Source organism: Rhinatrema bivittatum, chromosome 18, assembly GCF_901001135.1.
Source record: "Rhinatrema bivittatum chromosome 18, aRhiBiv1.1, whole genome shotgun sequence".
Taxonomy (NCBI): Eukaryota; Metazoa; Chordata; class Amphibia; order Gymnophiona; family Rhinatrematidae; genus Rhinatrema; species Rhinatrema bivittatum.
In genome coordinates, this window is record NC_042632.1 from 40,599,600 (window position 1) to 40,614,331 (window position 14,732).

Here is a 14,732-nt window from a genome sequence, read left to right on the forward strand (position 1 = left end):
TGTAACCTCTGTAACTGTGCTCCTAAACTTGTCAAATTTGTTATTTATAAAAGATATGTGTCAGTGAAGACCACTGTATGATGTGAAGAAACTTGCATGGCCTGTCAGATGACGGTGATTAACACATGGAAGCTAGGGTGAATAATTTTCTATGAAGAGCAGCTACTTACTGTATTGACCCTGCACTAGTACCTGCTTCCCTTTGACAGTGGCTCTTAATATTGCGTTCCACAATTGATATGGTCATAGCTCGATGCAAAGCTGGTCCGTATTTTCTCAATAATAGTGAAAATGAATGGGCCTGAAATTTGCTCAAGAAGTGCGAGTGTAATTGCGTGCATGCTTATATTTGCTATTCTGCATGGTTAGACTCATCGCTAAAATCGAATATCTATCGCTATAGCAGTAATCCTTCTGGTAATGGAGATGGCTATGAATGCTTGATAAGGCATTGTAGAGGGTCTGGGTTATAGGGTGTACTTACCGTCACAGAGTGGCAACCTGATGATGTATATATTTATTTAAAAGATTTATATGCTGCATATCCATGATATTAAGCAGGTCACAAAAACAGTCATAATCAAGAGAATTCTGGAAGTAAAACCTGTTTTTTTTATTTTTGTTTTTTTAAACCACCACCTGGGCAGCTCTTTTTTTTTTTTTAATTTTTATACTTTTGTTGTAGATTTTCTTCATAATACCAAGCAAACTTGCACCAATGTCCCTTAAAACGTTTAGCAGATTTGACTGGGTGGCACCTTTTCTCAACAGTTAAGTTCAAGACATTGACATGAGCATAAATTTGCACCTCAGTCTGTTAGGTCTAGAAATAAATAGAACAAGACATTTATAGCACTTGCAGAATTTGAGGTGAGCTGCCATCATCATTATCGGCAGTATGTCTTCTAGCCTGCTTGTCGTTAGCTCAAAGCCACACCAACATTGGGAAACTGAAGAATGTCAGCTTTACGTACACCAGTAAATCCAAGTCACTGAGGCACCAAAGTATTTAAACATTTCCATCCATAGATGTTGCATTTCAGGATGGTGAGCCCTTGGACCACTGTTGGATTGATGCATCCTAGTTTTTGAGCACAGGCTATAGTCAGGACTGCCAGCATCCAAGTCGAGATGGCAGGCAAAACGTCAGGGTTAGCAGAGACGAAAGGCAGGCAATGGGTCATGGCTGGTAGAGTTCAAGCAGAGCTGAGGCAGGTTAAGGTCAGGACTGGCATAATTCAAGTAGAGATGAGCTGAGGTCAGGGCAGGCAGCAAGCGAAACAACATCAGGCCGGTTCAGTCCAAGGTGGAGGAAAAGCAGGGCAGGCAGAAACCAGGGCAGGCAAGGAAACAAAAGCAGAGCAAAGTGGGAAGCAGACAAGGCCTGGAAGGGAGGCAGGAATACAGCGAACAGGAATCAGGATCACAAGTGACAACACCTAGGCAGAGGAAATCCCCAAAAGGACCTGTTGCTAAGACAATGTCTAAGTGCATTGAACTCCCTTAAATCCAGGGACAGCGCTGATGTCCTCAGTGGGCGTCCACAGGAAGTTCTGAATGCAGGACCAATAAAATCTCAGGGGTGGGATTTGCACCAGTAAGAGACACTCGAATGCAGGAGGACGCTGGGAGTATGTCTGAGAACCTCGTGGCCACAGGATGCTGCTGAACAAAGGGAAGATATGAAGAGGCACACGCACCGCAGTGAGGCGCAGTCAGCGGTACTTTACAGTAGGTGCCAACTCTGTGGGTATAAAGTTAAGTAAACTAATTATGTCCAGGGAGAGGTAATTTGTGATGAGTTTAGCATCCCCAATTGTTTTGAAAAATTGACTTTTCTGCTTTTATCCAGTTCATGAAATTGTAGATTTGGGAGAGGAAGGGAAGAAAGAACATCGTTTTGAATTCCTGTCCTTTCTAAGTTTAGATCGCCATGAAATTTTAAGACAAGATGGTGCAGCATATAGTGCTCAGTATTAAATTTATAGTTTGTGTACCCTATTCCACCCTTACCCCAGAATTCTGTGACTCCCTCATAGCCAGCCATGATTATCTACCTTTAAAGTAATTGAGTCAGCGTGGCTTTCTCTCATCCTAAGGCAAAGGGATCCATATACGTTTCATGGTAGTGTAACGCAAGTTAAACTGGCAACTCATTCTTCTATAACAGAACGATGATTAATATTTATCTTTTCTTTTAGTTTACATTTCTTATTGATCAAAAAAAATAAATACGGAGGAATGTGCACACAGCAAACTTCTTGTTAAACCAACAAAGAGGTCTGAAGGTCACTAACCCCATGCACTTGCCAGGTCAGGTCTCCCTCCCCTTCAGGGTTTGATTTTTTTAAAACAGACAGCTAACCACGGAATCCGGTGTGCATGGGCATGGGCCAATCCACTGGTGCCTTTCTCTCCTACCGCCCGGGAGTCTGACGCCGACTAATGAGGCGAGGACTCGAGTGTAGGCTGTGGGGCTTAGTGACAGCGTAGCAGTTAGTGTCTGGCTGTTGAGTCTGGTTGGGTGGCTGGTCAGCTGGGGTAGCTGAGGGCAGAAGAGCAATAACAGTCTGGGAAGCTGGCATAGCTGATCACTCCGATTAAAGGAAGGGAGCCAGAACAGGTGGGAAAAAGCTGCTGGACTGAATGCCAACCGTGGCGAGCCACGAGAGAGAGAATCTGGACAGGCTGGGGAAGCAGGAAGGGTTAGAGGCAGAGACCACCATCAGGAAGGCAGAACTGAAGGGTCTTCTCTCCATTATATTCCTGCTTCTGCCTGTTGAGGTTCCCTTTGGGTCTTAAACCTGTGATCAGTAGCCTAGGACTGGGGGGGGGGGGGGGTTTGTTTGTTTGTTTTGTTATGTTAAACCAGTTGGCACCTCAGCCCAGGTAGGTGAAAGCGGTGGTGCATCCTGGCAAAGGAGGATCAATCAGCATGTCATCCACAGAGGGAAGCTGGGGACGAAAGCGTCGCAAAAGGACCTAGTGACAGTCACATTTCTGAGGTGCTCTCTCGTGAGTTAGGAAATAGAGACAGAGGGAAACAAGTTAACCCTGCATCCAGGAAACAGCTGAGTAGTTAATTGACTTGTTTGTTGCCGTTCTGATATTTCTCTGTCCAGTAAGGTTCTGTAACTAACATCGCTTTTCCGATATGAGCCCTGGGACCCGTCGCCCTCATAAATAATGTAATAGATAGGCGTGTGCATGGGGAAAAAAGGAATTTGTTTCATTTTTCTTTTTTTTTTTACAACTCCCCATCCCCAATGGCAGTTGTTAATTTCAGTGCATTAATTTTCTTTCATTACATGCACAAACCGTGGTTGATGTTACGCACGTAAATATGATTTTACGCGCATTAAAAAAAAATGTATGCGCGTAACGAAACGAACACGCATCCCTAGTGACAAGACTCCGGGCGGCTGACTTTGCCTCTTGCCTTTTACAGTATTTTTCCCCCCACTTTCGCTCTCTTAAGTTTAATAGGAGCTGTCTTCCCACCGCGATGCCGGGAAAAGCGATTCCTTCCAGCAGAGGTGCATGTGCAGTAGAAGCGTTTAACAACAAATAGCAGTAAACCTAAGGGAGGGAATTTAATGAACCGAAACAGAACCCTGGGCGAGAAGAGCTTCAGTCCTGGGCCACATGATGCAACTCATTGCTCAAGCTACTGGACTGAATGACACGAGGACAGTGCACGGCCCGGGGTTTTCCTTGCCGGTTCGGTTACCCTAACCCCCCATCCTCACCAGACCTTGTTCCAGTAGGGTAGGGGAGAGGAGAGCTTACCCAGCGGATCTTTACTGCACTTCACAACTCCGTCTCATGCTTTATAACTTCCTGATGGATTGCAAGGAATTAAGTTATTGGGCAGAGGACCATCTAATGGAAACACATTGATGAAATCATTTTTGAGGGACATTAAATGGAACTTAAAATAAGGCCGGAATGGCTTTATGGATTTTTCACTCAAACTGTTTATGAACATTTATCGTCAGTAAATTACAAAGTGTCAAAGGGGGAATCAGCAGTATAGTTTTAATAGGAGTCTGTCTTGGAATAAAAATGAAAAGTATTTATTTATTACCTGGTGGATGCTGCTGTGTCTGTGTGTATAATATATATATATATATATAATTACATCAGTGGTGATGAATGGAGTCGGGTGGTTGTATAAATACCTGAGCACTCAAGTGTGTTCCTACTTTCTGGGCGCCTGTTTTCCTTGAAAAAGAGAACTATTTGTCCCCCAAAATGTTGACTTATGTGTGGGAGGGGAGGGGGACTGTAACAGCACTTGTGCCTAAGATGACAAATTCTGAAGGAGGCCAAAAATTAGAACACTGGGACACCCCCCCCCCCCGACCCCGCTCTGTAATCTCCAAAAGGGACTTCCTTCCTCCTGACCCCGCCCTACAATCTCCAAAAGGGACTTCCTTCCTCCCCTCCCAGTCTTTCCTATAGACACCACAATCATAAATATGGGGCCCTGCCAATGAAATAGGAGAACCTGAACCGGCCTGGCAGTACTGTAGAGAAATTGCCCCCTTTGATTTCTCATCCCATTTTTACAGTCTCTCTGTTATCAATAATACTAATAACAATGGCTATATATATACAGCAGCAGCAGCGTTCTCAGAGAAGTAATTAACTATATTTACTAGCTCCTGTCATGCACATGTAACCAATTAAAGTTATGTGCTGAAAAGACAAAGCAATTTTTCTATGTCGCTGGAGCACCCCTGCCAGCCAGTGCTTTCCAGTTTGTGAGGGCGCGCTGTGTTACATCTCTGGTCTCATTTGCTTTACAGAGCAGGCACTGGAAAACCAGAAGGTGCCTCTGCCAGCTGCATCAACCGTGACCCTGAAAAATTAAACCATCTGCCCTCCCCTCCCCCCACCCACCCACCCACAACCCCCTAAGAATTGAAAGGATGAGAAAGTCAGAGCTAACTCACTATCCATATACTAGCACAGTTCAGAAAGCAATGCAAGAGCTGGCCCTTGTTTTACACGCAGAGAGGCTGCTTTCCTGAGATAAAAGAAATGTGCATTATACTCATCAGGCCACCCACCTTCCCCTAACCATTAACATAATTTAGGTTTTGTTTTTGGTTCTTTTTAAAGCACCAACCAGAGATGAGATAAACCATCCCAGCTTTTCTGGCACTGTGTGGAAACCCTTGGTAGCTGGAGTCAGCTGGATTTGCTTTAGTCTTGGGGCTGCTGCTTGTTTATAGGTCTCCAATGGACCAGAACTTGCTTGGACTTTGACTGCTGCCAAACGATCTGAATTGGGGCTCCATGAGGGTTAACGTGATGGTGCAATTTTTGGGACTCCGAATCACCTCCCTGTTTAAATGAAGAGGGAGGCATTTGCAATGAAACTCTGGAAGGGAACGCTTACCGAGGAGGCAGTGGTCTGACTTTGCATTACATCGCATGTCCTCGTCACTGGCTTGGGCATGTACTGCAACCCAGCTGCAGATGTTATTAAACTGATGCAGTCCCACTCTGTTAGCTGTAATTAGAGGCATTATTTCCACACCTGCACCATTCGGTTCTGCTACCTCAAGCACTCCACCTCTCCTCCAAGTTATCACAATAATTTCCATTGGATTAGTCAGGTGGGTGCACTCTTGTTTGTGCATCAAGCTCCTTTGGCTAATTTCATTGGAAAGCAAATAACCAGTCTAATTACCTGGAATAAACTTAGTCCCAAATTGTTTGGAAATGCATACAGGGAAGTATAGTCAGATATTGGAGACCTTGAAGGATGGTAAGTTTTGGCAGCTTCTGACAACTTGTAAATGACAAATATTTCTGGAAAATCCAAGAACTAAGTGTCATGGTTGGGCTGAGAATCCATCCCAATACTGAAAAATAGAAGCCCTGAAACTTCATTTTTTTCAGCCTGGGAATACTGTTTGTTTTCTAGGTTAATAGGAAGCTTAGCTTTTGTAAATATGTATAAATGTCATTAAGTGTTGTTTCATGAAAGCCCCATACTAGCTTATTTCTGTTATGAAAACCTTTTTAATTGGGGAAGGAGAGGTGATACTGGAGAAGCAGCATCTGATCTAAATGCCTCATAAAGGACATTGACATCCTTATGTACTTTTGGGGGAAACAGGATATCTGAAATGAAGAGCAAGGGAAGAATTATGAGAGAGATATTTAATAGGGCACCTCACTGGTGGTCTACGCACAGGGAGCCTAAGTGGAAGCGCTGATTAACACTATCATTTTATAAAGTGTGTGTCGGGAGCTACACAGTTCATAAATAATGTACATTTCTGCTCCAAAAATATGCCCATATGTTTCAGTCCATGCGAAAATCTCCAGTGAAAGAAAATGCATACTTCAGCTATTTTATAAACATACACGTGTACTTTGGGTACATAAAGAATATAACCTATGGATAATAGCTGATTTATATGCGGCGGCAGATAATTTTTAAAGTATGTGCGTACACCATTTTTAAAATACTTGTACACGCACTTGGATTCGCCAGTTCACCCAGTCCTTCTCCAGTTCACTTAGATTCTCTAGCACATCACCCTGAACTCCCTCCCCCAGTTCACCCAAACCTCTCACCCCAAAAACAAAAAGACTGAGTGCCATCTGTGGTGAGCAACTTGAGAGAGAGAGAAAATCTGGACAGAGTGGGGAAGGAGGAAGGGTCAGAAGGCCACCATCAGGAAGACAGAACTTATCTCCATTATTCTGCTGCGTCTGCCTTATAAGGTTCCCTTTGGGCCTTATAGGCACCTTGTGAACTGATCAGCAGCCTAGGACTAATATTAAGTCAGCCGGCACTTCAGACAAGTCCAGTTTCACTTGTGCAAGTCAATTAGCAGGTAGAAAAATGTACAAATAATTTGGTAATATATGCATGTATATCTCTTGCAAAATAACAACCATCATGCATACTTCTGAACCCCTAGCCCGTCCTTTTATCTGCCAGTAAAATGTATGCGCAAAATAGAAAATATGTGGGAATTCTCAAATGTTTAAAAAATAGCATATACACAAGTACATGCTACTTTTATGCGCAAAACCTTTTTGAAAATGTACCGTATTCAACAGTTTTCAGTCTGCAATAGATTTTCAAACAAAAGGTGCCTTCGTACATTGTTTGAACATCAACATCATATGCTGTTAAAATCATGCATGTACACCACCTACATGGTGCTAAATGATGGCATAGAGTAGGTGCATTAGTGGCAAGTCTACAGCATACGTACATTTTTTAAATTGAAATACAAGCGCACAGATTCCATCCATATCTTCGGAATGCCTCCTTTCTAGGTGGCTGAAAGTATGCACATTCAGTCTGGCAACTATAAAAGCCCACTTAACTAGATATAGCCAATTTAGGTGGGTTAACCCTATTTTTACCTGCATAAAAGGCTCCTATAAAAATTTCCCCCCGTAGGACTAAACAGGGAAAGTATACAGACACAAAGCTAAATCACAGTATCCATTAGGGATGTGCAAACCAAATTTTGGGAGTTATTTTTGTTTTGGGGAGGATTAATTTTTTTTGGTTGTTTTAATGTTTATTTTGCTTCAGTTGCCAAACTGAAATATGCATTTAAAAAAAAAAATAAAAGCCCTAATTGAAACAGGATCTCTTCTGACGCCCTCACCCCTGCCAAGATGCAAAGGCCCAGGTCTAACAGATTGGGTTGAACCAAGCCCAGCCAGGACCTCTCCGGGCCCCCTTCGATCCTCTCACCTACCCCTTTCATGGGGGTCTTGGCAGAAGAAAAGGGCAGACATAATCCCAATTTGCTCCTGTCCTGCTACATCTGTTGCACCGACGTCAAAATGGCGCTGGTCTCGTGGCCTGCTGGCATCATTTTCTTGTGTGGCCACGGAAATCTGTCAAGGCTGGCCCCGGGAAAACCACACATCGAGGAAGGAGTCAGAAGCTGCAAGTTTCTTATAACCCATCATGGAGGAACTGCAGATTGCCTGCAGAAATCTTCAACAATTTGCTCACCGCCATCCCTAAGAAGAAGCGCGCAAACGAAAGCTGTGACCAGAATGTGTGCTATCTGTGCACGAAGTTAAAATTGGTAGAGGGTATTGTTCTTAACTCCTGGGGGAGAAGGGGGGTTGTAGTCATTGTGAGGGCGACACCTCGCGGACGGATTTGGAGCCCAGGATCCAGAATCCCGGAAGGAGCCTTGGTGCACAGCTCTCCCGTGCTCAGGAACACTTCTACGGTGATCAGCCTGCGAATACTGAAAGGCTCAATCAAAACAGAAGAAAAAAAAAAATCCCTGGTTGGTAGGAATAAAAGGCCCATAGTGCCAGAATCCCGGGGCTGATTCCATTTGAGTTGGAAGAAATAACAGGATAAAATAAAACAGGCAAAAGTATGGGTGGAATCCATTTTAAATGAATGCTGAGTTTAAAAAAAAAAAAAAAAAATACTAGAAAAAAATTAAACCTCACCACCAAAAGGTAAATTATAACAGAATATTGATTGCTGAATAGAAGTGTTAAATGAAAAGCTTTTAGTATATCAAACTAAATCAAGGTTTATATCACCAAGGAGCCGTAGAGCTGCTGAAAGGATAAGCATATTAACACAGCGATACATTGTCTGTGCACCAGGGTTTTTGTATTTCACAGATCCCTGCTCTCATGTTGTGTAAATGGCTCTGCCTCTCGTTTCAAACCCATTTTAAACATAGTTCTTAAAAGAACACTTTGCCTTCCGTCCTTTTGTTAGTTTACAGACTGGCAGCCTGAAAACTGTGTGTAAATCATTGTCCTGCTTGACAGATATGACGTTTTATCAATCAGCTATTGATTGTTTCAGTAGGGCTGGATGACTGTTTGATATTTTGTTTGCTTTAAAACATTTCATTTTTTGCCCATTTCTTCTTCCAAAAAAAAAATAAATAAATAAATCATGAACCAGGTACTGTGTGAGGTTTTATTTTATTACCAGCTTCTCCTGAAGTGTTCGCTGCTTTTGCTGTTGTCATGAGACGCCCCTAACACTTCTGTTCTGTCTGTTTGTTGTTCCAGGTGCGGAAGGCACAGTGTTCCCCAAATCTATAGAAACTCCCCACGTCAGGGCAGACCCCTTCAAGGAACTAAGGTAAATGGAGCAACCCTCGTTTCAGAAACGCAAACCACACGGCGGCATTTTTCCTGGATTCCTGACTCCGATTAGTGACAATTCTCGTACTTAAAATTTCAGAGGCCTTGGGTGCCTAATTTTAGGGAGTAAGGAGCTTAAATTGGCCCCTTTGAAATGTGACTAGGGCTGAGCACCCGATTTCATTAGGTACTCTAATGTAGATGCCTTAAACCGTGGACGGCCACAGCGGGTGGAGATAAAAGATTAGGTGTTTAGCATTGATTTTTGGCACTTAAACCTAGGGACATGAATTGCTGGACTAGATTTAGCACTTAACTTTGAGGCATCTAAATGTCGGTGAATTTTCAGCTGAAAACATAAATGCCTAATTTTAGCTGAAAATTTCCTGAGACTTGCACCCGCAGGTGCTTTGCTTGGGAGCTCCTATGTCTGTAACATTTCCCTGTAATTTTATTGCTCAGTATGCAGATAGCGCATATACGGTAGTTTTGTTGACCTAGATCAGTGATAGCTATTTTTGCAAGCGAAGTCTGCTATGATAATGCTGCTAATGCTACAGCTTCAGTGAAGGAAGTGCGACATCTAGTACTGATGGCTAAAGAAGAGTGCAATACTTATTTATTTATTTTATTTAACAGCTTTTTTTTATACCGACATTAAAATACACATCATATCGGTTTACATTTTAACAAAAAGGTGGAAAGTACAATGAACAGGGGAGGGGGGGAAGCGGACAACCGATAAATAAGAAGTAGGAGGCTCAGAAACAGTGGGCCTAGCAAATTGAAACTAATAAGGAGTGAAAAGAAAGAGATGGAACATAATTTACAAATATACTAAATTTTACATGATTACATGTTTCAGGAGATTACTTTGGATTTATATAGATCCAATACAATAGGTCCCTTTTGCCGTGCCTTTGTGCTTTATTTTCTTTTTCGTTTGTTCTTGCTCTCCCCCTCTATTTGTAAACAAGTAGGACATTTTATTCCAATGAATAAATACTTTTTTTTTTTTACCTTATTGGGAATGTGTTCGAATTTGCCTAATTTGATGATTATTTTGGATTTCGTGATATAAATTTAATAAATTAAAATGGAGAAAATGGTAATGTATATAACAGTGAACATGTTTACCCAAATGACGCATTATTGGCAATCTGTGTGCATAAAACAGGAGTGGGCAAACATTTTTGTCCCAGGTCTGCATTAGTGGCTCTTGCCTGGGCAATGGGCTGGGGGTGAATCCTACAGAGAAAGCAATTGAGAAAATTGGGGGGGGGGTTGTTCCCCCAACCATTCTCTGCCCCACCTCCCACAAGAGAGAGCAAGCTGCCCCGTTCCCTCCTACCTTTCTGGAAGATGGGCTCCAGTGAACATTGCAGCCGCTCTCTGGTGAGTGTAGGGCCCCCAGGTGAAAATATGTAGTTGCCACTGCCAGCCACACAAAAGGCAGATTTGGCCTTTGGGCCATAGTTTACCCACTTCTGGTGTAGTGGGAATATATGAACTTGAAAAAGGCCAAGCCTTTCCCAACAATTATATCCCCCAGCCCTCATGCCATCAACAGACAAGTAACTACTACAAAAGGTTGAATCGAGCAATATACAAGCTTGGTGATCATGCAGTTTCCAGTGTTCCTTTAACTTGAGTTGGAGAGGGTCCCATGTAGGCCTCATTCTCTCTGGCACACTCAAGCTAGTGTGCCTTAGTCTGCACAATAAGCCGACCAAACAGAAGCAATTAAATCTGCCTGTCTTCCTACACAGGGGTCCTCACTTGAGACCTGACACTCAGATTCACAGGGGTGCTTGCACCTAAAACCAAATGGAGATAATTTTTTCAAAGCCCCATTTACGCATGTAAATGGGGCTTCATAGAAACATAGAAATGACGGCAGAAGAAGACCAAACGGCCCATCCAGTCTGCCCAGCAAGCTTCACATTTTTTTCTCATACTTATCTGTTTCTCTTAGCTCTTTGGTTCTATTTCCCTTCCACCCCCACCATTAATGTAGAGAGCAGTGATGAGGCTGCAACCAAGTGAAATATCAAGCTTGATTAGTTATGGGTAGTAGGGGAAGTAACCGCCGCAATAAGCAAGCTACACCCATGCTTATTTGTTTTACCCAGACTGTGTTATTCAGCCCTTATTGGTTGTTTTTCTTCTCCCCTGCCGTTGAAGCAGGGAGCTATGCTGGATATGCGTGTAGTATCAGTTTTTCTTCTCCCCTGCCGTTGAAGCAGAGAGCTATGCTGGATATGCGTGAAGTATCAGTTTTTCTTCTCCCCTGCCGTTGAAGCAGGATATGCATTGAAAGTGAAGTATCAGGCTTTTTGGTTTGGGGTAGTAACCGCCATAACAAGCCAGCTACTCCCCACTTTGTGAGTGTGAATCCTTTTTTCCACATTTCCTCTTGCTGTTGTAGCTTAGAGCGATGTTGGAGTCACAGTAACCATGTGTATGTTTATTGAATAAGGGTATTATCTCCAGGCAGTAGCCGTCATTCTGGCGAGCCACCCACTCTTTATTGACGGCCTCTTGATTTTATGGATCCACAGTGTTTATCCCACGCCCCTTTGAAGTCCTTCACAGTTCTGGTCTTCACCACTTCCTTCGGAAGGGCATTCCAGGCATCCACCACCCTCTCCATGAAGAAATACTTCCTGACATTGGTTCTGAATCTTCCTCCCTGGAGCTTCAAATCGTGACCCCTGGTTCTGCTGATTTTTTTCCTATGGAAAAGGTTTGTCGTTGTCTTTGGATCATTAAAACCTTTCAAGTATCTGAAAGTCTTCAAAAAACTACTGCACTGCACTGTATGCTACCTCTATGTGTGAAAATCCATTTGAAAATCGCTGCCTATATTTTCTTTGTTGACTATTTCAATCATAATTACATTTTAAAATTCTAATGAAAGCAAAAAGCTAATTTTACTAATGCAAAACCATTCAGCAGTTCATCAATTGGCCTTACCACTTTTTACATTTAACCTACAGGCCTGGCTATTCTCTAGAGTCTAGAGAACTTACAGGGAAGATTTCAATATCTTTCCTCAGTTCAGAAAAAGAGAGTGGCATTTATATGGCACAGCATAGATGAATCAGCCTGGGCCTGACAAACTATTTCCCTGCAGGCACAGAATGGAAGGAAACATGATTAAATTAAGCTGCATGAAAGTACACCATAATTATCATCTGTAAACCTTTCACAGTTCTTTTTAATTGTGTAGTATGCACATGTGTGTCAGTGTGTACACATTTATTTTACTTCAGGGGTCCACCTAGTTTGTGCACCCATTTTATACAAGCAGGCGTATATATTGTACACGAGGAAACAATTACCAGTGCATGGAACAGCCCTCAGTCTGTGTGCAAATGCAAGTATTTTATAATGTATACGCATACGCTGCTTGTGAAAATGCTTGTGCACATACCTTTAGTCGCCGGTTCATCTAGACCCTCCACCACTTCATCCTGACCAAAGCCTCGCCACCATCACCACCACTTAACCTAAACTTCCTATCCAAAGATTGCAAAGACAAGTCAAGTTTCATTTCTGTACTCGAATAGCAGGTGTAAAAGCCTGCCTGGAAATTGCGCATACACCTGTTTACGTGCTTACAAGAACTGCCGAAGTGTGTCTTTGAAACGCCATTTTATTTTTATTTTATTTTTTTGCTTACATAGAATTACACACAAAATGGTAATTACACATTTACTTCCGACCTTCTAAAAGTTTGCTTACCACGCACAAGGGCTACCTATGTGTGCATATCCAGGTTCTATATTCCCAGCCCCTGCATAGCTCTTTGAAAAACGATCCCCTATGCAATAACAATAAAAATAAAAAAAAAAAAGCACAAAATAGAAAAAAATATATTCTATGGCACTAACAAATACTCTTTTTTTTTTTTTTCTTCTGGAAACTATCCTACACATGTATTTTATCACTAAGAAATTGTTTTAACTAAAGATATATCATAGAAAACAAGCTTATTCCCTTGATTATACTATAACACATTTCCAAGGAGATTTAGAAAAAAAGACGCTCCCAGCCCTCCCAACACTTGCGTTTCAAGCTCCAAAAAGGTCTTCCTTGGTTTGATTTATTAAAATCAGGAAACACACTAACCCTCTCATCCAAAAACAAGGAAGATCTATACTTAAAGAAATGTTTCAAGACCAAAATTCTAATGCAGAAGAGACTATCCGAGTCCCCTAGCTATTTTTTGTCCTCCTGTGGTAATTCAGTAGCACAGTGATATCTAAACTAAACGTTGAAACCAGGCTCCTCCTCATGAGCCTGATAAACGTTTCCAAGACCTAATATAATATACTGATCAACGTTTTCCTCGTCATGTTCTCCTCCCAATTGTGACTTGAGGTTGTGTAATCAATTGATTTTGTTTGTTCTCATCACGTTGTAACTATACATGATGTGATAGTTCATTTCACTCTGTATTTGTTAAAATTGCCACAAATAAAAATTGATCCCCTGAAAGAGCATAGCTGCTTAAAACCATGCAGTAACCCTATTTTAAGATTAGGCCGACATGGGGGCTCAACACAATCGGGATATAACAGATAACTGAGCTCCTAAAAGAGGAATATAGCAAATATATTTTCCACATACCACACACACTGAGTCCAATCCTATTTCCCAGAGCAGTAGACCATCTTGCATGAATAGCAATGAGATGGAACTGCTAACCCATAACTATTACTTTATTAACGAAAGGAAGATGGGTCCCTGTTATCCTCGTGGTGCTAGCATCACAGATCCATGTTCAGATAATGTATCGTAAAACATACAACTTTAGTTTTATTATTATTATTATGGTTTTTTTTTGGTTTTTTTTGCAAATGAATATTTCTGTGTGTGCTGTGGGATGTAGGCAGATGAGTTCCATAAATGGGAAATGGATAATAGTTTTCTACAAAGCCATTTACATACAGTATTTACAAGAAAGAGAAAGATGAGAGGAAATGGGCAAAAATAAATTAAACTAGACAAGAAAGATAATGACTAGGAGCAGAGTCCTTTGTCAGAAAAGGACAGTATGTAATAGGCTATGTTACAGTCATGTATTGAAAAGACATTGTTGCACTGATCCATTGCTCTTTTTACATATATTTATTAAGAGATTGTTTGTAGTAGTAACACTTGTTTGTAATAGCAGTTATGATATTGGCGGTTTGTTTTTTGGGGGTTTTTTTCAACATGTCTTGAAAAGTACTTATGCAGTGGTGCGCAGTCTCTCTCTCTCTCCAGAGACACTGGTAGCTTTTCTTAATATGGAATCATCAGCCTCAAACTTCATGCGAGGGCCAACCAGGGGCCTGGAATTTACAGTATTGGAAACTGATCAATGGCTGAGACACCATGAAATAAAATTGAAAAGCGCTATAGAGTCCATGCATATGCATACTTTTGCCTATCTTGTTTATTCTGAAGTTATGGACCTTGTTACAATGGTTCTGTGAAAACTCTGCTTGCTGTTTGGAGTCTGCAGGCTCTATGCTCTTACCTCTTACAGTTCTAACATGTTTCATCAGTCTGAAGACCTTGACTGCAGGAGGTCCATCAAATTTGTTATACCCTTCTTA

The 14,732-nt window shown here is 41.8% G+C and overlaps 1 protein-coding gene across 8 annotated transcripts in view; it reads left to right on the plus strand.

Annotated features, from left to right (window-relative positions):
- The window catches only part of SGCD (sarcoglycan delta), a 667,313-nt gene that overhangs the window by 578,917 nt on the left and 73,664 nt on the right, over positions 1–14,732 (plus strand). For all 8 annotated transcript variants that reach the window (XM_029584042.1, XM_029584043.1, XM_029584037.1 and 5 more), the window contains one exon: positions 9,049–9,121. In XM_029584042.1, the coding sequence (XP_029439902.1) occupies positions 9,049–9,121 (73 nt within the window). The remainder of the gene's footprint in view (positions 1–9,048; positions 9,122–14,732) is intronic.